We start from the raw sequence: 25,252 nt of genomic DNA on the forward strand, positions 1-25,252 counted from the left end.
TCATGGGTTGTTTCTGTCACACCAACCTTTGCCCCGCTGCAATTTGCAGAAAGTCCACAAAATGCATTGATAAAACTGGATTATCCACTGCCAGAGTTACCTGTCACAGCAATTTTCAATGGTTGTGATTTCCATTTGTCCTTGTTCTGCATGATGACGTCTTTCAAGCCGGTTGCACCCTTTTCTTTGTACACGGACTTAATAAGGGATTGGTCCTTCTCAGATATAGCATCATATACATCAGTCGTATTTCCTAAAATATAAGATATTTGTACTATACGAAATGATACCATACATAAAATAGGGGTATACCTAAAAAGTAAAAATAGTTAACATTGAACATATCAGATAAGACGCATGAAATTGTTTCTTTAAACAATTTTCATACATCATCATCATCATCATCATCATCATCATCATCATCATCATCATCAACAGCATCAGCAGCACCAGCAGCACCAGCAGTAGCACCAGCAGTGACAAACATTATTGTTATATTATCAACGTTTTTCATCAGCAGGCCAACCCCTCGTAGCTTCCTGACTTTTTGGAACCTATCCAAAACAATTTATTGACAAATTACGAAGAAAACTTAAGCATCGGCGGTGAAAATTTAGGGTCGTTCCTGAACCACACATATAATTTTATTTTGTTTGGCCTTGGTACAAGTTTTGAATATAATCATTCTTTTTAATATTTAGTAATTTTACTATTCTGTTTATTTTAAATTATAACACTCTTTTTAAACATTTCTCACCGGTAACGTTTTCTGTCAAATGTTGTAGAAGGGCACGCAGGGCTTTTCTCTTTAGTTCCATCGCTGATCTATTCACATCATCTACTAAGCTTGCAAAATCAAAGGTATGTCTCGTGGTAGGCCTAGTTGTGATCAGATATATTGGAGCATCGATATTGGCTACATTGAGACATTTTCGGGCTTCCCGTCGTACTTTCTCAATGATTGCAGCTGCATTGAAATGGTCACCTTCATCTTCCATATTCATTGAGATATCTAAATCAATTTTTGTTCTGACGTAGAAACACTTCTTCTTGTGCTCTTTAGCCATTTCGCCAAGCCATGCATCGTCCTCTGTAAACCTGGACGATGATATTATGATAAAGAAGTCGAGTTCGTTAAAGCCTATGTCTTCAAGATAGGTCGCTTTCGGAAACTTTGGTGACCCAACGTTTGGAATATCGAACAAGATAAACTGGTCATTACCAGTACAAGTGTACGATCTAATTTTATTGATTGTTTCTGTCACACCGACCTGTGCTGCCCCTTTGTCATTTGCAGAAAGTCCTCGAAATGCATTGATAAAACTGGATTTTCCGCTGCCAGGGTAACCCGTCACAGCAATTTTCAATTTCCATTTGTCTTTGTTCTGCATGAAGCCGATTGCACCTTCTTCTTTGTACACGGACTTAATTAGGGATTGGTCCCTCTCAGATATAGCATCATTAACATCGGTCATGTTTACTAAAATGAAAGATAATCGTATCGTAAAAATTGATACCACACATAAATAAGTGTTTGATTCATATCAAAATATATTTATTGTATAAAATTAGACGCATGAAATTGCGGAAACTTATTGTGAACAGTTTAAACAGTATTCATATTGATGAATAGTAGTTATGGGCTATCGGCTTGGATTTTCATAATCGATTAATCCGAGACCCAAATCGATCGAGTATCCGATTAATCGGCAGTAATCGGACAGTATCACAAAAGCATCATTTTTCGATGTACATATCAATAAGGTTCTTAGTTTGCATGTATATTTCATTTCTAATGCTTCAGTCGGAAAACGGGTATTATTTCTGGCTCATCGAATAATTCTTATGATAATAAAAAAAATATTCGAAGGTTTATGAGGTAGGGGAACATTTCATGGTGATGTTTACTTAAGTTGGCTGTTATTTATAAAATAACACATGGCTGACCTTGTCTTTTGGTTGATAATTACCCCAGTGCGAAGAATAATTGCCCGAGGGTAATTATTTTTTACTGGGGCGATTATCAACCAAAAGCGATGGGCAATGATTTCTTATCATGTATAATAGTTATACGTATGTTTTGTCATTTGTCAATGACTTGAACCGGTTTTGAAAATTAAACTGAAAAGAACTGAGACATAACAAATTGGTTTTGGATGGCAACAGCTAATAAAAATAACGAGTAATTGGAAATTAAAATAGCCAACCTTTTCGCACGTATTTTCGTAGTAAGAGGGCAAATATTTCCATTCTCCAAATAGTTCACTGACTTTAATTTCAATATGTGAGCACATCTGGGGTCGATCAAGCCTAGTTTCATAAGAATCTGGGCTTGAATGACCCTAACCATTTCGCTGAAATAATTTGCACTTTTCCAGCACATGAACGACCGATTATCAGGGTAATCAAATATTTTGAGATCGATGTCGCTGTCTGCCATCATGAAGCAATTTGAACGCAAAGCAAAATAAAAGTAAAGTACTGATAAAACTCAAAGTAGCAGTTACGTCCCTTAGTTACTGCGCTATATAAATTTGAAAATTTAGTAGATTCAAGCAAACTTTTGTTTTCGATTAACCGATTATGGAACGATGAGGTTGTCAATCACCGAATTACGAATGTTTGTCGATATAATCGATTTTTGGCGATCATCGGCCAATCACTATTGAACAGGGCCCAATTTCTCGTAAAAGTTTATGCATAACAAAATGATGTCTTACTTCCATTAAAAACGTATTATGGTAGCTCGGATATTTCCATTTGGGATGAGTATATCATCATCATCATCATCATCATCATCATCATCATTATCATCATGATCATGATCATTTCGTAAAATATCATTTTTTAATATAAAGAAAACGGCCAACTCATAGCAGCACTTTTTGTAGCGGATCACCGAGGATTGGACTGACAGTAGCACACAGCGGTTCGGATATATACATCGGTCTTTGAGTGAATTGAATAATGTTCCCTATTTCATGTAGACACATAATCATAGGGAATAAACTCGTTTAATATCCTTATCACCACACATCTAATAAGTTATGGCTTAGGCCTCACCAAATTGATAACTTGTTCATCGATTTTTTTCCAAAAAATAATGGTGCGAGCGAGCAAAATAATAATAAAAATATTTGTTTTGCATTTAGCAAAAAGGAGGAGCGAGCGAAGAGCGAACAAATATATATAGTCATTAAACTCACTTTTGCTCACATTTTATTCACTTATTAACTAAAGAATGATATTGTAAACAGTACAAGTATAACATCCAGTGAAAGAATGATAACACTAAATTATAATTCTATACAAATATTAGTTTTGAGATCCAACAAATGCTATTTGAGATCAAGCAAATGTATTTCTTTCAACTATTTAATAAATTAATTAATAGAAAAAACCCTATGCATGGCTAAGTTAAAGCCTGGACACAAGCGCCAATGGTCACAGCAACCTGCCTGCTAAATGGCATATCCAAATCTATTAACTAGGTTTTCCACTTTTCCTTAGGAAAACTTGGTTAAAAATAATTCTCTATTAAAATACATTGTCATATCTCATGCCATGGAAATGACTAGACAAGGTGACTCACAAAATGAATATCGGCATTTGCAATCAAAAATAAATTACAGCTATCACTCTTGCAATGACACGATTGGCCTTGGTAGCCATCTAAGTTCTGGAAGAGAATTTACAAAAAACCTATATGTCACAGAAAATTCCAGCCAGCGCCAGATTGATTTTGGGCTTTCTCAGAATTTAATGCCTATCTTTTTTAAACTTGCAGATGTTCCTTAATTTCCTTTAGATAGCTTGTTCAAATTTAGACAAGTAATAGAAATACAAAAGACACTTTTACTTCTTTTGTACTGCAAATACAGATTGTGTTAATTTTCATATATAGTAAAAATATATTTCAAGAAAATACAAGAATATGCAATATTTTTTAAAGACAAAAACAAATCAGCATAAATATTTAACACTTGAATGATTTCCATATATAGTTTAAATATACACATAAACATCTAAACAATCTACAAACATTTATTCGCAACACAAAGTGTGATTAATACCTTTATCCAATCACACAGTCTGACACCATTTTTTTTCCTTTTTGAATAATATTTACAAAATATACACAATCCGACTTGTTTGATGTTTTTGTGTGAATGGTAAAACTCATTTGATTGCATGAAACACAAAGGAACATCAGTCAGGTAAATGTTTAGCGTCATCCTACTGTCCACGAACATTGACTTATCGGCAACCAAGGCCTCCACCATGAGCACGCCCTCGTTGCCTCATGGGGCCATGAATTTCATGATCCGCTGCGTCGGAGAAATCTGAAATTTTAATAAGCAATATCTTACATAAATGTTCATTGTAGTATTATGGGGTATGCATCACTGAAACAGTTTGATGATAACACAAGAAAAGTGGTGCTCGTTTCTTGGTCAAATTTAATTTTTCTATTACTGTACACCTATTGCATATGAATAAAATAAACACTATACTCTGATCTGTAGCAAAATAAAAACAAACATGCATAAATCATTAAATGTATATTTTTGAAGGAAACAAATAATACAAAAAATACATCATATTTTCTACATTAACAGCAAAACAACAAAGAAGTTAAAATACACACCTGAAGTTTTTACCTGGACATGTGTAGTAGGTATAGATGATCGATTTTTACTGTTACGGTCATCCGAATTCCCGTCAAACATGTCCGAACCAAATTCAAACTTTGGATAATCACTGTCATTCACGATGAAATTCAGCACTTCTTGCCCCAAATATTTACGTTTACTTTAAGCGGAAGCCAAATTAAAACAAACACATTTGTCCATATTTAATCACACTTAAAATGGTGGTAGAATTGCCATTTGTTCATGTAATTTTCAAGAATCAGGAAGTGAAATAAATGTTTTCATGTTGCCAATTTAGTCTCGATCATTCATACGCTTGTATCCGGGTCTATATCGTTCTACTAAACAAATTAGCGCTTGTAAAAAAAACCTATTTCTGAAGAAATAGGTGCGGGAAATCCGATGAACAAGTTATTAATTGGTGAGGCCTTAGCATATAAAAAAAGATTTTACAGTATTTATGCGAAAAACTACAGAAACGAGCTCAGTAGCAAAAACAATTAAACATATACCCGGTTTAATGGCACTGGGCAAACGCCAAAGACATAGAATATAACAAAACAAGAAACATGGAAGAAGAGCACAAAGCTCCATAAAAAGCACAGTGCATACATATTATATATATAAAAAAACTAGGCATGCTTATCAAGGATTGTTAGGGACCGCCTTGGAACGGTCAGTAAAATGTAAATTTACTTGGGGTTTAAACCAGTTTAAGTGCACAAACCTCACTCTTGTCCAAACAATCCTAAATAAAGAAAAAAACGCAAAAGGTAAATTTTATCAAAGTATGCATTAACTTGAGGAAACTTAACTATAAAGCAAATAATAATTAACTTGTAAACCCCAATTACTTCTATGATTAGAGATCCTAAATCTATCTGCAGACGGAAGAATACAATTCAGAGCACCTATTGCACCATATCAACATTCAAAGGTATGATACAATCGTGTTTTTCTTAACACACATAATTCAGCGTTTATTTTAAACGCTAAACGCACGTTTGATTTAAGATATTATTATTACGTAAGATATTAAACGGTTTTGCTGTTTTAAAACAATAAATTGAAGTCCAATCCAAAACCTTCAAGTTAAACGGGAAGAGCACAATCACAACAAACTAGAGGGTAAATGATTGTAAAACCACTTCTATACTCTGAATACATAAAAAAATGACTAAAATTAGGAGCAACTCTTGACCTTTTTCTCTTGACATTTAGACCAACTATTATATCTGTAACAATGTAACCGAATTCTACATTGAACGGATAAACGAATACCGACTGATTGTAGTTTAAATTATGCATTATTCTCTTAGTTTCAACAACGCCCTTGTTAAACATTTACTCCTAAAATATATACCCTCGTGAAGCATTCTTTAGATAAAGTCCTGTGTGTTTTTAAGATTTATTGGAATATCAGTTGTCCTAAAGAAGAAGTAGCGGTCTTGAATAATAAGAAAAAAAAGAAAAACGAGGTTAACAATTCAATGGTCTAAACAATACTTAAACTTGCTTATATGTAATATATACAAGCTGAGCGTCGGAGTCCGCAAATTGTTTTCTTGAAGATTGATATCTATCATTAAAACCCTTTTCGGTTGCTGATGTTGCCTCATATATAAAATACCATTCACGTTAATTTTTCATTTAGTTTTTATACCTCGGAGGACTTTCGACTAAGATATTTTTTTTGCTTTCCTCCGGGTTTGTGAAATGCCACTTTTATAGATCATATTAAACATAGATAGTTGTGTATTAGTGAGTTGTTCTTACATTTTAACGGCTAGCATTTTAACTTCGTTTGCAGATGATGTTTGTATCCGGACCCTAAGTATTTGAAAGTACTTAAAATGACCTTATCAGTTTATATGTTATTTTTGTCTACCTTATTTTCATTTATTTTAAATTTATGTTTGCTCTCTAATTCATAATTTTGTAATTAAACATGATAAATGCCGGGAAACTTCAGAGGTTAAAGTCAAGTTTAAGCCCTTGTTTTTTTAAACATGGTTCATTTTTGATTTTTGAAAACTGGGTTTGTCTCCGTAGTTTGCATTGTATTATTGTTCAGACAATGTGCGATACTAATGTAGTTCTATTAATTGTTTCAGGCCTAAATGAACTATAATCAGAAAAAAGAAAAACACGTTAGTAAATTGTTTTACTGTGCGGTCACACTATACCTACTACATATCGTAAATTATCAGCAGCAACGATCTCTTATTTTGCAGCCGAAACACTGATTGTTTTCGGCAGCATGATACCCCAAACCCTCAGTATTATAGCTAACAACTTTAAAATATCAGTGTGTCATTATGGAGGAATACGACCTTTATCACATACGTTCGGTTTGTTAACAAGTATCTGTCCAGATTTGCATACATGTCACATGAAACGTGACAGTTTTATGTGTAAAGCTTCACATCTCAGTAATTACTTGAGAACATTTTACAAAGGAATCGTGTTTCCGATAATTGTTGAATATTTGTTTGAATTTTCCGAAAAAAGTAGTATGTACACAATATGAACACGTATCAAACATCCCAGACTATCCAATCAACAGTGTATTGTGGCTTTCTGACACTCCCTTTCAAATAGGAAATAAATTAAAATTGCAAATAGGTGTCTAAAACTCACTTTCTATCCACTCAAATTAACACATTTTTCTTGAATTTAAACATTCACCACAGAGTCAGAATTCATTGTTGGCTGGAAAGTGTCAAACATTCTGGCACCTTCAAACATGTATTGTATCACATAAAACTGTTAAACTGGGAATGTTAACCGAGCCAAAATGGGATTTAACTTTCTTTCGTAAAAATTGCAACGTTATTTAAACACCTGAAATGTCTTAAAAATGTAAAGAGAATGATTGATCCTTTAAAATACATAGTACTTGAACCATCAAATAGCTTGTGTGTTTTGTCCATTAAACCTGATTTATTCGTCGTTGCTTAGCCCGGATGCGATATTTATAAATCTGGAACGTGCCTAACATCACCTATAATCCTAACTTGTAAATCTGGTTTAAAACTTCTTTCACTACTATATGAATTGATAAAAAACAGTTTGTTACATCGCCGGCAACCACAATACTTAATTCCGTTATACTTTATATAGCCCGTTGGACAAAATTGCGTTTTTACGAATATGCATGAAACAGAAGAGACAAGCAATCTTCAAATTAATTCGTATTTTGAAATGGAATATTTTTCAATAACCTAGAAGTGTCAGAAGCGTCCAAAGTCGACTGGTCTAATATAATAGTCCTGAAAATGTGAACCCCGGTTGTATTCCGGCTTTCGCCAGAATAAATTTCTTCGGGAAAGCAACGGTTGTTCATACCTTCATACAAGGCATAAAGAATTTAATAGAAAGTTTTGTTTATGGTATTTATAAAATTCGATGTAGCAAGAAGCCCTCATGGTACTTCGTAATCTGTTTTAGGGGGTAAAACACACAATTGCTCATTTTATTACCTTTTTATAGCACCTACCAATACAGTAAATTATATATAATAGTTAATATAAAAATAATTATTTATATTTAATATAAAAATTACCTTTCTTTCCAGTATAAATCCAATGCGCAAATTTGCCGGGTTTATCTTTTTACTTTATGTCTTTAGTTTCGATCATTTTACCTCCGCCTTCCTTGTTTATGAACCTTAAGATTTATAACCTTCAATATAACGACTTTTACGATGTAATTCAAGTTTTTGTTCAGTCGATGAGCGCAGATTGGAACGAATGTATTACATTATTTATAAACTGTAAAAAAATCATCTTAGATCAAATTACAACGGCAATAAAAACTAATGCTCTTTAAGAAAGATATGATTCAATAAATGAATTAACAGTATCCAAAAAAACTTGCAAGTGCACATGTTGATAAATACAGGTCCACTTAGAATCTGATTATAAATATATCATGATCCTGTGAAATTTGTATTTAATCATGCTCTACATATTCCGACTATATACTCAGCCTCAGGGAAGAATACTTTTTTCCCATTTGTTTTTGTTGAAAATCTGGAGTTATATTTACAAAATGATGTTAACGTTTGCTAAGCAATATATGATACAGATCTTTACCTTTTGCAGATGCGTGGTCCATTGCAGGCATAGTACCTTACGGAAACAAAATTCAGCAACATCTTGATAAATTATATATTGATTTAATGCGATGTTACATTGTAGTGTAAAATAATTGCTTTGTGTTAGTTATGAATTTTGACGATGTTTCATGTACAAGTCTAAAATAAACACTTCTATCCGTCTGTTTGTTTATGACTACAAAGGGGGAAATTTTAAAACGAAAACGATTCAGATTAAGTGTGCAATACAAACATATCGCTAAAGTGAAACTCATATTTTACCCCTTTTAAAGTGATTGTCAACATATTTATCAAGTGATAAAACTCTTCTTTTATGCCAATGATAGTTGTAAACAGTAGCATTACATATGGCAATCTATATTTGACAAACCCTTGTTGATTATTATATATACATGTTTTGTGATAAGTATTTATATAAGTATTTATTATTCTGTTCCGAAATGTGACGATTAAACTCAACTTTAGTAAACACAAGACTTAAAATTCAAATTCTAAAACAAACAGGGACAGAGGGTCTATATTTGAGTTCTTGACAATTCTTAGAAATTTACCCCTGGGAATCATGATTTTTTTACATATTTATATAGGGAAATCTTTGAAAATCATCTTGTCTTAAATTGTTAGTCGAAGACCATTTATATTGTGTGTGTATCACGATAAAGTGGTTCTCGTGTTTGTTGTAATCAAGGCCTGTGGGTTAAAACTGACCCGCCCCGATGGTAACAAGTTTCCTATGTACATTTATAGGAAACACATATTGTTAATATCTGATAATTATGACTTTATTTTATACGTAAGGGCAGCCAATATTTTGTTAAAATCTGATAGTTATGTTAAGTGCAATGAAGAAGCAAGGGCAGTAAATATTGCTATATTGTTTCCCCAGCCCTTAAAGCTTTCTTTTTGAATAATTGTCTTTTTTATGGAATCCAGGGAATATATTTTAAAATTTATGAATTGTTCAAAACAGTCACTTTTAGCGTATTATTTGTATAATTTTATAGGTTAAAGTAAGTATTATATTTCTTGCAAGTACATTTTTAGCTCACCAGAGCACAAAGTGTTCAGCGTCAGCTCTTGCGATAGGGTCATTTTCCGTCGTCCATTCGTCCGTCGTCAACAGTTTTCTTCGAACAACTTCTCCTCTTAAACCACAGGGACATTTTCAACCAAACATCACAGGAATGTTTCTTCGATATCTTCTTCCAGATTCCTTAAATAATAATAAATCTTCTTTCACCGGCCCGATTGTGAAATGATTTTACAGAAATGATCCTTAGGTGACACATAAGTTTCATTTACTCTACGTTGATTCGTAAAAAAACATGGTCCATTGGCGGGGCTAGTTTCTCAATATGTCTATTTATGGAACACTTTTTAAACTTTTCATTTTTATAATTCTTCTTTTATTTTACAATCAGTGAAAGAATCATCACCAAAATGCATGAATTTATTTACATTAACAATGTGTTCTTTTCTGACAAGTTATATAACACCAACGTAAAAATGTTAGAGTAATGACCCTCTCTTTTTCTTAATACTGAATTAAATAATCGAACTCATGATATCACCTAATATCGCGGCTGTGGTTCTCATGAAATCACCTTATATCGCGGGTGTCAGTCTCATGATATCACTTACTATCGCGGGTGTCATTGGCATAATATCACCAAATATCGCGGGTGTCAGTCTCATGGTATCACCTAATATCGCGGGTTTTATTGACATGATATAACCTAATATCGCGGGTGTCATTGGCATGATATCACCTAATATCGCGGCTGTCAGTCTCATGACATCCTCTAATATCGCGGGGGTCATTGGCATGATATAACCTAATATCGCAGGTGTCATTGGCATGATATAACCTAATATCGCGGGTGTCATTGACATGATATCACCTTATATCGCTGGTGTCATTGGCATGATATAACCTTATATCGCGGGTGTCATTGGTATGATATCACCTAATTTCGCGGCTTTCAGTCTCATGATATCACCTAATATCCCAGGTGTCTTTGGCATGATATCACCCAATATCGCGGGTGTCATTGGCATGATATCATCTGATATCGCGGCTGAGAGAATCATGATATCAGCGCATATCGCGGCTGTCAGTCTCATGATATCAGCCAAATAGCGCGGGTGTCATTGACATGATATAACCAAATATCGCGGGTGTCATTGTCATAATGTCACCTAATATCGCGGTTGTCAGTCTCATGATATAACCTAATATCGCGGTTGTCATTGACATGATATCACCTAATATCGCGGCTGTCAGTCTTATGATATCACCTCATATCGTGACTGTCAGTCTCATGATATCACCCAATAGCGCGGGTGTCATTGGCATGATATAACCTAATAACGCGGGTGTCATTGTCATAGTATCACCTTATATCGCGGCTGTCAGTCTCATAATATCACCTAATATCGCGGCTCTCAGTCTCATGATATCACCTAATATCGCGGTATCATTGACACGATATCACCTTATATCGCGGGTGTCAACCTCATGATATAACCTTATATCGCGGTTGTCATTGACACGATTTCACCTAATATCGCGGCTGTCAGTCTTATGATATTACCTAATATCGCGGCTGTCAGTCTCATGATATCCTCTGATATCACGGCTGTCTGTCTCATGATATCCTCTGATATCACGGTTGTCATTGGCATGATATCACCTAATATGGCGGGTGTCAGTCCCATGATATCACCTAATATCGCGGCTGTCAGTCTCATGATATCACCTAATATCGCGGCTGACAATCCCATGATATCACCCAATATCGCCGGTGTCATTGGCATGATATCACCTAATATGGCGGGTGTCAGTCTCATGATATCACTTAATATCACGGCTGTCTGTCTCATGATATCACCTTATATCGCGGCTGTCAGTCTCATAATATCACCTAATATCGCAGCTGTCTGTCTCATGATATCACCTTATATCGCGGCTGTCAGTCTCATGATACCACCTACTATCGCGGGGGTCATTGGCATGATATAACCTAATATCATGGGTATCATTGACAGTCAGTCTCATGATATCATCTTTTATCGCGGCTGTCAGTCTCATGATATCACCTAATATCGCGGCTGTCAGTTTCATGATATCACCTAATATCGCGGTTGTCAGTCTCATGATATCACCCAATATTGCGGATGTCATTGGCGTATTATCATGAAATTCAATCATCTCACATCGTGCGTATGTATAGTCCAGATATTAAGAGTATTACTGTTCAGAATTGTGAATACCATTTTTTTCATCTATGAAAAATGAAATGACCATAATATATCTAATTTTATTGGTAATTTAACGGCACATATCTTAATGCATTTTATTTTTGAATTCAAACCTTTCAAAAACATTTCTCAAATTATTTTGAACAATACTATTCAAAGGGAAATAACCATGTTCAAAACGTGCAATATGCTTGCATTGATGCATTCCCTTGACACAGGACTTCCAATGTATATATCTTGTATACTGTGTATTTTGAGCCGATAACCGACTTAAGTGAGACTCGTATTAAAAATAGATATAAAGATATGTGTATTAAACATAAATTGTGAGAGATTATCCTTTATCTACTCACAATATAATGCATTTTTGGAAACTGTTAATTACGAAAAACAAGATTGCAACCGTGTATTTTATAGCTGAAAAGACGCAAATATTTAATGACTGAAGGATCCAAATGTTTTTACAGTGATCATATTGTCTCAAAAGGTAGAAATACCCTGTTTTCTGCACCTTTCTTTCAAATCAAACACGGTATCCTTCATTAGAACTATTGATTTCGATATTAATTCAACCTTTTCGGTAAATTATTTGGAAATAAGAGTGCATCTTTAAATAATTGACTTGTCTTCCAGGTTGACTTTATCTGGATCAACAGTGACTATTGGTGTATAAGCTAACTTGTTCGGAATTAAATATCAATTAACTCGTTTCAGGTTGACTCCATTACACCGACACAAGCGCAGTTTTTAATGGTTCTTTACCCTTCTGAACTAGATAGAGACGCAACAAAGCGAACACCACGGACTCCTTAAGAACTGTATCGAGATGAACATGTACATTACAGCCGCGCAGAAGAAAACTAACATGCAGGGTAATGGAGTAAAGGTAAGGACTAAAACTGACACGAAGGCCATGGTTTACAGGTAATGACCAAAGCTGACAAGAAAGATATTGGATTACAGGTAATGCCAAAAACTGCTATGAAGAGTATTGCATTTTAGGTAATGATCGAAACTGACATGAAGTGTATTGGATTTCAGTAAATGGCAAAAACAGAGACGAAGGGAATTGGATTACAGATACTGACCAAACTGACATAAAGGATATTGGATTACAGAAAATGACCAGAGCTGACACGAAGATTATTGGAGTAAAGGTAATGACCTTAACTGACACGAAGGGAATTGGATTACAGGTAATAGCAAATTCTGACACGAAGGTTATTGGATTACAGGTAATGACCAAAAATGACATGAAGGGTATTGGATTACAGGTACTGACTAAAACTGTCATGAAGGGTTTAGGATTACACTTAATGACCAAAACTGACACGAAGGGCATTGGAGTACAGGTAGTGGCCGAAACTGACATGACGGGTATTTGAGTACAGGTGATAACAAAAACTAACATGAAGGGTATTGAATTACAGGTAATGACTATAATTAACATGAAGGGTATTGAATCACATATAATGGCCAAAACTGACACGAAGGGTATTGGAATACAGATAATGACCAAAACTGACACGAAGGGCATATGACTTCAGGTAATGACCAAAACTGACACGAAGGGCATTGGATTACAGTTATTGGTCAAAACTGGCACGAAGGGTATTGGATTACACGTATTGACAAAACTGACGCGAAGGATATAGAATTACATTGGATTACCGGTAATGACCAAAACTGACATATCAGGTATAAGATTATAGGTAAGGACGAAAACTAACATGACGGGTATTGGATTACAGATAATGGCCAAAACTGACACGACGTGTATTGGATTAAAGGTAATGACCGAAACTGAAATGAAGGGTATTTGATTACAGGTAGTGACCGAAACTGACACGACAGGTATTGGATTACAGGTAATGACCAAAATTGACATGACGTGAAAAGTTTGCAACAGTAATCATCAGTTCGTGCTAGTAAAGCATGAAATCATGAATGGATGAAATAAATAATCAAAAACAAATGCATGCAATATTTAAATTGCTCACGATATATGGTGCATAACTATTGTGTAACAGTCCAATTGCCAAAGTAAAACAGGGGGTTAAACGTAGTGACATCAAACTGTTAAAACAAAGTGCCGACATTTTACATGATAGTTATAGAAAAGGCGTCGTGCAGGGTTGTTTACACCCACTTCTTCACACTCTCCCATACCCACCTGAAATTATCTGTATTTTTACATCAGCATCTTTATCCCTGTATGACGACAATTGCAAAATTTGCATGTGTCATTCAAATCGACTACACGCTTTAAAACTGTACAATTACACACAATTTGATGACGTAGGGTACAAAAAGAAGTCCGCACGTACACTCACTGTACAAGTTCAACCGGGTATTCAATATGTATATAGCTGCACTTATAATGTACAGCGACGTGGTAGAATTCTCCCTTCAGAGCTTGTGGTGGTGGGTACGACCTCCCGCATATGCACATTGCAAAATATGCAGCCTGTTACATATGGTGATCGACTCAAATATATTGCATGATGTTTTTTATTTGTTTTTATTATTTTTTATAAATAGTTTTGGTAATACAATGTAAGTTCTAGATATGTATCTTGTGCAATTCAGATGTTGGCAAGGTAGTTCAAGGCCCATTTCATTAAAGATCTTTGTTCAGGTAACTCAAGTCGAAGTGTTTTTAGAATATTTATTAAGATCACTGCAAAAACACAAAGAGCAAAACAGATAACATTCAATGCCAACATATATTCAGTATTTATACATAAATACAAAACGAGATTTTTAAAAAAATAAATTTCGAAGGATTTGGTTAAAATGTGAAAAGTATGAATCACAAGTATATGTGGCATTTTTCAAGGTATGGATTGCATAGTTGATGTCATTTTCGGTGTATGCATGCAGCTGAGCTGGTTAAAGTTTGTGGTTTTCAAAGGACTTCACCCGCACTTTAACAAGAACAACTGCGTTGATACCCCCGGCAATGACATCAACCGGAAAAGGTTTATCATATGACATCACAATAACACAAGAACAATCTAATAATGTACAAATGAAACGATAATGACAAAAATGCAATGTACAAATCATAAAATAACATTCTATAACATGTTGATGATAGTTTTTTGTCGCCTGATCATGAATTTCTAACACTTGTGTATCATTGTTGTACAAAACTGTCATATACTCATGTAAAAACAGCTTCTTATTTGTTATTTTGTTACATTTTTACTCGTAGATGAATAATCAAATTCAAGCTCATTTAACAGCAACTTTTTCTTGCCTGTTAGTTGTACGAGTTGTACGACGATAATCCGTACATTAGTTAATTTCAATTTGCAAATCTAAATTCACGCATTGTGATTTACCATTTATTAAAGGGCCAACCTTAATTGTAATTTCGATTTCATTTAGAGTCACCATTATTTTCACTTTTAACACTAGCAGCAAATGCCAATTCATCTTAAAGACAAGCTAGAAAAAGAAACAAAATTACAATCTAAGTGATACTCTCAACTTAATATAATCATGACATCAACAAGTATTACAGCAAGATGAGATACTAGTCATATACATATCATTTCTTTATTTGTTGCTTGCAAATATCACAAACTGAGCATTGTTGTTATTATTTCAAACGTCTTGCATATCAACTTTGAAACATACATGAGATACTCACAAAGGTGATCAGAATTTGTACTAAAACATTAAAATTGTTATTTAAGGGGAAAAAATCGCATCACACAACAAAGAAGTCAAAAACACTATTACCGTTAGTACAAAAAAATAAAGTCAATGTCTTACAAATGATTCTTATCTATATGCCGTTCAATCATATTACCTACAATCAGATAACACATTTACCAATATGGTGCTATATTGGAAATATATAAATGGCGCCTTAAAGTCCTTCCCAAATGACACTTATTGTTCATGTGATGTTTGATATTTTCTCTCTTCTCCCAAACGAACAGTTCCACGAATGTACGAAATAAGTGTAAAATAAGAATAATTCAAAAGTGTCCAGTGTACTCTTTGCATATCCGAGTGATGTGATTTTTAAAGTAAAATCAGCATGTTGAATAAAACTATACTGTAGTAAGTGTAGATTCATTTCCATTGTTTTCTTATTGGTTCAAGTTTCCCGTTTATCTTGTCGCGGCTGTATATCAAATATCACTGTCCAGCCGATCAACTTGGAAAACACAGAAATGCTGTATCATTACCCGCCTATATCATTCGTTCGGTAATCTCTCTGATGATTTTTAGTGCATCTTTTTTAAAATCGTGCAGAATCTCACACAATTTTGTTTCCATTTCATCGTGGCAAATCGAACTAGCAGCCATTGACCCCAAAACAGGCAGAACTAATTTACCTAAAAACCCTAGTGCGTTGACAGTTACAGCTGCAGGTATACCGTTTTCTGTAACTTGAATTTTCCGACAGGCCAGTTCCAGTTCATCTATATTGATTGAGTAGGTATCATGTACACTCTGGAGGGAATTTTCATCAAGGAATAATTTTCTTCTATAAAGGTTTACTCTGCTTAGTATAACAGCTGCATCAACGCCAATGCTAACACCTGGTAAGGGTACTGCTCCAGCAATAGCCGAAGCCATTGCCACCCTCCCGACACCTTTTTTAAGCAGTTCGATTTTCTCATCAATAACGCTTTCCGCAAGAGATTGAAAACGGACAAGCAGTGCAGTTCTTTTCAATTCCATCGCTGATTCGTTCACTGCATTTTTTAAGCTCGAAAACTCAAACGTTTTTCCTTTTTCAGCCTCGTCGAGATCAGATATACGGGAATATCAACATTGGCTTCGTTAAGACATTTTCGGGCGTCTTTTCGTATTTGCTCAATAGTTTCAGCTTCATTGAAATCGTCATCTTTATCGTACGACTCGTTGCTGATATCTATATCAATTTTTGTTCTTACGAAGAAACATTGCTTTCTGTGCTTTCTAATGGTTGTGCCAAGCCATGCATCGTTCTCTGTAAACCGGGACGATGATATTATGATAAAAAAGTGAAACTTTTTAAACTCTATGTCTTCAAGATAGGACTCTTTTGGAAATTTTGTAGTTCCAACTCCTGGGAGGTCGAACAAGATAAACTTGTCATTCCCAGTACAGGTGTACGATCTTATTCCCTTGGTTGTTTCGTTCACACCAACCGGTGCCCTTTTGCCCTTTGCAGAAAGTCCGCAAAATGCATTGATAAAACTGGATTTTCCACTGCCAGAGTTACCCGTCACAGCAATTTTCAATGGTTGTGATTTCCATTTGTCCTTGTTCTGCATGATGACGTCTTTCAAGCCGGTTGCACCCTTTTCTTTGTACACGGTCACAATAAGGGATTGGTCCTTCTCAGATATAGCATCATATGCATCTGTGGTGTTTTCTAAAAAAATGTAAGATAACTGTATTTTGCCAAGTTATACTAAACATAAATGAGGATCGATACCCTAAAAAACGATTAAATGGAATGTAATAGATGAGACGCATGAAATTGGGGAACAATTCAAACAGTTTTCATATTCATTAACCGTGCCAAATTTCTCATAAAACTTGGCGCAAAGCAAGATCATGCATTACTTGCATTAAAATCTTGGTGGCATGTTCACGTTTCCATCTAAGCTGAGTATATTTTGAAATTTTATCATAATATTTTCTCACCAGAACAAATATCCGTAAAACTTTGTAAAATGTCCTGCATGGCATTTTCCTCTGCTGATCCGTTCACATCATATACTAAGCTTGTAAAATCAAAGCTATGTCTCCTCCTAGTTGTGATCAGATATATTGGAGCATCGACATTTGCTTCACTGAGACATTTTCGGGCTTCTTGTCGTACGTTCTCAATGGTTGCAGCTTCATTGAAATCATCACCTTGATTGTACCTATCATTTATGATATCTATGTCAAGTTTTGTTCTGACGTAGAAACACTTCTTTCTGTGTTTTTTAGCCATTTCGCCAATCCATACATCGTCCGCTGTAAACCGGGACGATGATATTATGATAAAAAAGTGAAACTTTTCAAACTCTATGTCTTCAAGATAGGACTCTTTTGGAAATTTTGCTGTTCCAACTCCTGGGAGATCGAACAAGACAAACTTGTCATTCCCAGTACATGTGTACGATCTTATTGCCTTGGTTGTTTCTGTAACACCAACAGGTGCCCTTTCGTCCTTTTTAGTAAGTCCGCAAAATGCATTAATAAAACTGGATTTTCCACTGCCACTGTTACCCGTCACAGCAATTTTAAAGTTGTCCTTGTTCTGAATGGTGAAGTCTTTAAATCCTTCTGCCATCCTTCTTCGTACCAAATCTAAAGCTTGTTTTGGTCATCCTCAGAAATCGAAATTCGTCATGTTTCCTAAAATTATTGATTACAGTTTCATACCGAAAGCTACTGTACATTTAGTAGATATTCTTACCATATGGGAAAGTGGGTCAATACATAGCATTGTGCACGACTGACTCATGCCGTACGGTCGACTATCACCTCATTTTAATACCGCTCGTGAAATAGTGTAAATAACTCATTTTTCAATCACAGCGTTCCATGTTATATAGACAGCAAACACTAAAAGGTTGATCGAACATTATAACAGACGTATGTGAAATAGGTGAAATATATTGAGATTAATTTAAGAATTGTTTATTTTAATAAACGAATGCAGTTTGCTTACATTTTTGTGATTTTTCGTTCTTATATTATCTACAAACGAAATAAAACGAACCTCTGTTTCACAAATAAGTCCTATAATTTCAAAATCATTCAAACCTTAATCGACAAGGCACAAAACGCGGCTTTATGAAAGTTCTTTATCATGACAACTAGCTTATGAATGTATTGCATGTGGTTGTATTGGTCTTTTCGTCACCGTAACATACAAAAAATATTAAATACACGGTTACACTCTTGTTCTCATTCTGATATTTTCCATAAATGCATTATTTAGTAAGTAGTTAAAGGATTATCACTTGAAAATTTTGTTTGTTATACATGTGTATGTATTGATTTTGAACAATACTGTCCCTTAATTAATAACATTCATAATTTGCCAAGATAATTTATTGTTTTTGACTCAGTTCTCAGAGGCAGTTTTTGATACTTAAACGTTTATTGGGGGAAAAGACAACAATCTGTCGGTACCTTCAGTTTAGTTGATACCAAAAGTTTTGAATCATTATGCATATTGTAAATGTGAGAATGCATCATTTAAGAAATATATTATGAAGTTTTGATGTTAAGAAAAGACAGTGTTAATGTTCAAGCCAGAAATAGTTCTACAATGTTTGGAACAGACGGATGTACAAGTGATTTTAATGTAGTACGTTTGGATTGTGATCTGTAATGGAACTCCGATTGAATGCATTACTCTAGTTTACAAGATAATGTTACTATTTCATTATTGATCATATTATATAGAAGTTGTTTTACTTGTATTAAGATTTTTTTTGTATACGGGTTTATATATTTGGATCTGTTAGATGGCAGAAAACAGCTAGCATTTGTCAGACTGTCTCAAACAGCCCAGAGGAGCAGTTCTCAGAAGTTAAAGATGTGATTTTGCCTGATAGAGAACATTCTACTGTCTACTGTTACTGTTCTTTAGCTTAAAGCAAATTGAGGACAGGTTGTAAGAAATCAAATTTAAAAAGTTTACTAGCTTCACTAGTACCTATAGCCTTAAGTTTAGTGATTGTTATTCAGGAAGATAAGGTCAGTAAATAAAAACTGATATCTATACTTTACGGTTTCAATTGGGCAAATGTTGTTGTTTATGAAAATTATCTAAGTGGTGATACTTGGTTGAACTGTTTTTTTGGGTTGCATTAGGAAAGGGAAAAACGGTTAATAATAAGTGAAATTAAGATAGATGATTTTGAAAGACGCTTCAGTTTCTTAGAACAGTTCTTTGGGAGACTTCAGAGACATGACTAGTGTTGTGATTGCAATTGCAGATTATTTTTTTCAGGATTAAAGAAATTCTTTAAGTCGTTCTAATAAAGTATAAGACACATATTGTGAAATTTATATTGAAAAACCAATGACTGTCGTTTAATGAGAATGAAATAATGTTGTTATGGGTAAAACGCATACTGAATGTATACCTGTTCAAATGCTACGTATAAATTTGATAAATTCTGACATAGAAAGTGATCCGTCAGATTATTTTTTATAGATGTGCTATTTGTAGATAAGCTAATACGTATACATTGAGAACTTTGGATAATCTAATTAGTTAGACAACTGTACATGATTTGTTTAAAAACCAATTTAGTTGAAAAAGGTAAAGATGCTAGTCATTTTGATTTACATTTATTCGTTCTGTTGGTGTCATAGCTTGTGCTGAAAATAAATTATTTGAAAGAATATTACAAAAACATGGAAGATGGAATTGTGCTTCTTCCATGGACAATTATGTAAAAGAAACTTTAACAGAAAGATTGTCAGTGACACTGATATGAGAATTATGAAACGATTTATTTATATTTGAAAGCATCTAATGATATTTACTAAGAAACTCATTAAGGTCTTATGAAGAGAGATAAAAATAATTTTGTTTATGCTTTTTATGCTTTGTGGGGGGATGTTAAGTAAAAATGTTAGTTTGATTATCTTTTATTATATTAAGGTTGTGTTATTTAGCTTGCATAGCCAGGGCTAGCTGCCCTTTTGTGATATTTGGCTTGGATAGCCAGGGCTAGCTGCCCTTTGTGATATTTGGCTTGGATATCCAGAGCTAGCTGCCCTTTTGTGATATTTGGCTTGGATAGCCAGCGCTAGCTGCCCTATTATGATATTTGGCATGGATAGCCAGGGCTAGCTGCCCTTTTGTGATATATGGCTTGGATAGCCAGGGCTAGCTGCCCTTTGTGATACTGTGAAATCATTAATGTTCGTGGGGCATTAATGTTCGTGGTTTTCGTGGGTTGGGTGATCCACGAATTCAAGATCCCACGAAATAAAAACCCTTTATTCACTTTTTTAATTGCCTTGTTACGTACATACTCTAATATATTATTTACAAAGGTCGCAGTATACAGTGTTAAAACCTGTCTCACTGTATAACTTACACGATCATTATTCTGTTAATATATTATAACTGCCTTTAACAAATAATGAACCAAATCAATTAAATGTGTTTTATACAGCAAATGACGGTTATAAGCACGTGTTTAAACGTGTGCTGTTTATGAAAATCTCCAAGTTTACAAGATGTGCGTGATGAGTGTCTGTACTCGATTTTTTTTTTTAATGAAATAATTAATCGATTACTAGTACATGGAAGGTTACTAAGCACCGACCGTGACAATATACGCACCTTTTCGGTGTTTTCACAGTTTGCAAAATTCTTAATTGGCATCCAATGGCTTCCCCTATCTGTATTTATGATCAGGGTACATCTTCTTTTATTACCTTTATTCCCAATTAAATCGATAAGTGACATGGGTATATGCACTAATTAGCATGTCATACCACATTAGCGATTGTCATAAACCGAGTGACGTAGAAGACGGAAATCACGGGCCAGCGCGTGGATATGATGCAGACGATCTAGGACGATCGCATCTTGGATATTTTTTTTTCAAAAATGAAAATCCACGAATTTAAGTACCCACGAAATTGTTTTTATTCGGCAAACCACGAAATTTCATGCCCACGAACATTAATGATTTCACAGTATTTGGCTTGGATAGCCAGGGCTAGCTGCCCGATTGTGAAATATGGCTTGTATACCCAGGGCTAGCTGTCCTTTTGTGATATTTAGTTTGGGTAACCAGGGTTATAGACCCATTAGTGAGATTTAGTTTTGATAATAAAGGGATAAAGGCCCTTATGTGAGAGTTGGTTTGGATAGCCGGGGCTAGAGTTCTTTTTGGATAGTTAGGGTTATATTCTCGTTTTTAATATTTTGTTTGGATAACCAGGGTCATAGGACCAATAGTGGTATGAAGTTTAGATACTAGGGATGGAGCCCCTTTTTGATAGTTATTTTTGATAGCCGAGGCTAGCTGCCCTTTTGTGATTTGTAACTTGGATAGCCAGGGCTAGTTACCCTTTGTGATATTTGACCAGGATAGCCAGGGCTAGCTGCCCTTTTGTGATATTTGACTTAAATAAGTAGAGCTAGCTGCCCTTTTGTGTAAATTGGCTTGGATAACCAGGGCTAGCTGCCTTTTTGTGATGTTCAGCTTGGAAAGCCAGGGTTAGCTGCCCTTTTGCGATATTTAGTTTAGATAGCCAGGGCTAGCTGCTCTTTTGTTATATATGGCTTGGATAGCCAGGGTTATTGACTTTTAGTGATATTTAACTTAGATAACCAGAACAGAGGCCCTTTTGCGTTAGTTTTATTCAAGAGTCGGGGTTAGAGTTCTTTTTTCATATTTAGCTTCGATAGTTAGGGCTAGATGCTCTTTTAAATTGACTAAGACAGTCAGGGCTAGCTTCCCTTTTGTGATATTTGACTAAAATAGCCAGGGCTAGTTGCCCTTTTGTGATATTTGGCTTGGATCGCCAGGGCTAGTTGCCCTTTTGTGATAATTTATTTGGATAGCCAGGGTTATAGGTCCTTTATTGATATTTAACCTAGATAACTAGGGGCAGAGGCCCTTTTGTGATACTTGGCTTTTGTAGCCTGGGTAAGAGTTCAGTTCTCATATTTAGCTTAGATAGTAAGGGCTAGATAGCCAAGACATGAAGTCCTTTAGTGATATTAGGTTTAGATAGTCAGGGGACCTGTTATGATAGCTAGCTGATATAGCTAAGACTTGAGACACTTTTGTGATGTTTAGCTTAGGGCAAAATACACTTTATAAGCTTAAGTTAAGATAACTTTTGATGTAGGCCTTTTTGCGATCTTAAACTTGGATATCCAAGGATAAAGGCCCATTAGTGATATTTTGCTTCGTCTAGAGACCATTTTTTGATATGTTGCCAATATTACTAAAGTTAGAGGCCCATTCAAGAAATTTAGTTTTGATAGCTAAGAGTAGCGACCCTTTGTGAAAGGTATCATAGATAACCAATGATATGGACCCTTTGTGATATTTAGGTTTGATAGTTAGGTATAGAGATCTTCAAGTTAGTTTTCTAGTTAGTTAATGAGACACGTTTGTCATAGTATGTAGTTTGAGAAGTGTCTGGATTACTTCAATTTGGACGGACGCTGTTAAAAGTAATATTTACTTTTTATTGTTTTTGTTACATATATTTATGAAATAAGAAGTAATTTTGAAATGTCTGAAAGCGGAGATATAAATTTGATAATATTTCCCGCCCATCCCAACCCTAGTTTCAAGTTGATTTTCCTGTTACACGGGCTCGATTAACATGCATATTTATTTTCATTTACAGAAGTTCACCGTTTAATTGACCAACATAAGTTTGTAACGTATTTGTTTTATGATTTAAGATTTACCGTTTGTTTAGTTTTGTTCCAGTTGTTTTGTGATGTTTTCTAAGATACCAGTCATTATTGATGTTGCTGACTCTAAGGACGGATGTGGCCACGATTGACCAAGGTTACGATCCAGATTTGCTCAGACGCTATAACCAATCTTCCAGCATCCGAATACTGTCTTTTGCTGTGTACATGTTCACCAAATACATTGCCAATTCCTAAACTGTTTGTTTTGTTGTATTTTGAAATTAGTGAATAATTAGTTTACTCACGTATTGAGTGAGTAAGCGCCTTTAACGATATCTCTCTTCAATATGGTCGTCTGCTTTATACCATCAATCAGGACACAAAACGATATTGTTCAACAGATACGAGCTTTGATAAATGGTCGCCTTTTATATATCTATGAAAGTGTTCATGCGATTTATTTTTAATTTACAAATTTAGATGTAATCGTCATTTAGCTGATATTTTATCCAACATGTTTCTATTTTTTTATGAAGATACGAATGCCGATGATAATTAATAAAATGAAGCCATGAACACCTATCAATATATTAACTTGGAATGAAAAACAAAACAAATACAACAAAAGAAACATCGATTTCAAATAATATGTTCACCCCTCCCTCCAGCCACTCAGTAACTTCGTTGTGCGCCCATGCTACTATCAACTTGCTCACCAACCAACACGCAATTATTATTATTTTGTAGTCAGAGCTCTCAGCTCGTCTAGTTGCCAATATAATTATTTTTTTATTCGAAATTCTTATTTTGCGCCCTTTTGAAATCCTACCTATTTTATGAGATAAAAACATACGTATGCCAAGGGAAAGAGAGTCCAGATACAAAGCATGGAAAAACTCAGTCAAATATGCATAATTTGTCCTAAATTTGGTTTTTGACCAATTAAAGAGAAGTGGTAGTTCTTTTATATTTCTATTTACGGATCAAAACAAAATTCGCAAAAACAGACGTAACCTAATTGGCTTCTTTACAAATACGTGCTAAACTGTGGTGATTTTCATAAACATGTTCTTATATTTCATGGTTAATTCAAACCAGGATGCATGAGAAGAGACAAAATGTAAACACTGTTTTAATTGTGTAAAGGTATTTAATGTTTTGTTACGTAACTGAGATCATCTTTTCACAAATATTTTCCTGTAGGCGTTAAATATAATATTATGTTAAGCATAACTTATGTAACACCTTCTTTGGAGAATGGCCATTCTATTTTTTTTTCTGATGATGATGATGATGATGATGATGATGATGATGATGATGATGATGGCGAGTGATCATGATGATGATGATGATGATGATGATGATGATGATGATGATGATGATGATGATGATGATGATGATGATGGCGAATGATGATGATGATGATGATGATGATGATGATGATGATGATGATGATGATGATGATGATGATGATGAGGAGGAGGAGGAGGAGGAGGAGGAGGAGGAGAAGGGTGTTGATGATGATGATGATGATGATGATAATTATATCGATGATGATGATGATGATGATGATGATGATGATGATGATGATGATGATGATGATGATGATGATGTGAATTATATTCGTTTTGATTTCACAAGCGAATGCAGCAAGGTATTTGTTTTCGCTAGATTCTATGCGCAACCAAGATGCAAAACAAATCAATTTTTTCATGCTAGATGCTGCCACACCTGTTACCCCCTGATGTCATGAAATTGACAATACGCTACAAATAAAACAAGCCGCCATGTTGGACTTTAGGTGAATATTATAATTAATTTAACTGGCATGGTTACCTTAAAAGACATTCATTG

At 34.7% G+C, this 25,252-nt stretch overlaps 1 protein-coding gene across 2 annotated transcripts in view; it reads right to left on the bottom strand.

The window, feature by feature from the left end:
- Positions 1-25,252, bottom strand: part of LOC128221356 (interferon-inducible GTPase 1-like) — a 26,922-nt gene continuing 1,670 nt past the window's right edge. Inside the window, exons 2-3 of one of the 2 annotated variants that reach the window (XM_052929956.1) lie at positions 758-1,480; positions 1-253 (exon numbers count right to left, since the gene is read on the bottom strand). In XM_052929956.1, the coding sequence (XP_052785916.1) occupies positions 81-253; positions 758-1,480 (896 nt within the window). In that variant the 3' untranslated portion in view covers positions 1-80. Of the gene's footprint in view, positions 254-757; positions 1,481-14,689; positions 17,417-17,691; positions 18,394-25,252 lie in introns of those variants that run through there. The other variant, XM_052929955.1, reaches the window with a different exon arrangement.

Source organism: Mya arenaria, chromosome 16, assembly GCF_026914265.1.
Source record: "Mya arenaria isolate MELC-2E11 chromosome 16, ASM2691426v1".
Classification (NCBI taxonomy): Eukaryota; Metazoa; Mollusca; class Bivalvia; order Myida; family Myidae; genus Mya; species Mya arenaria.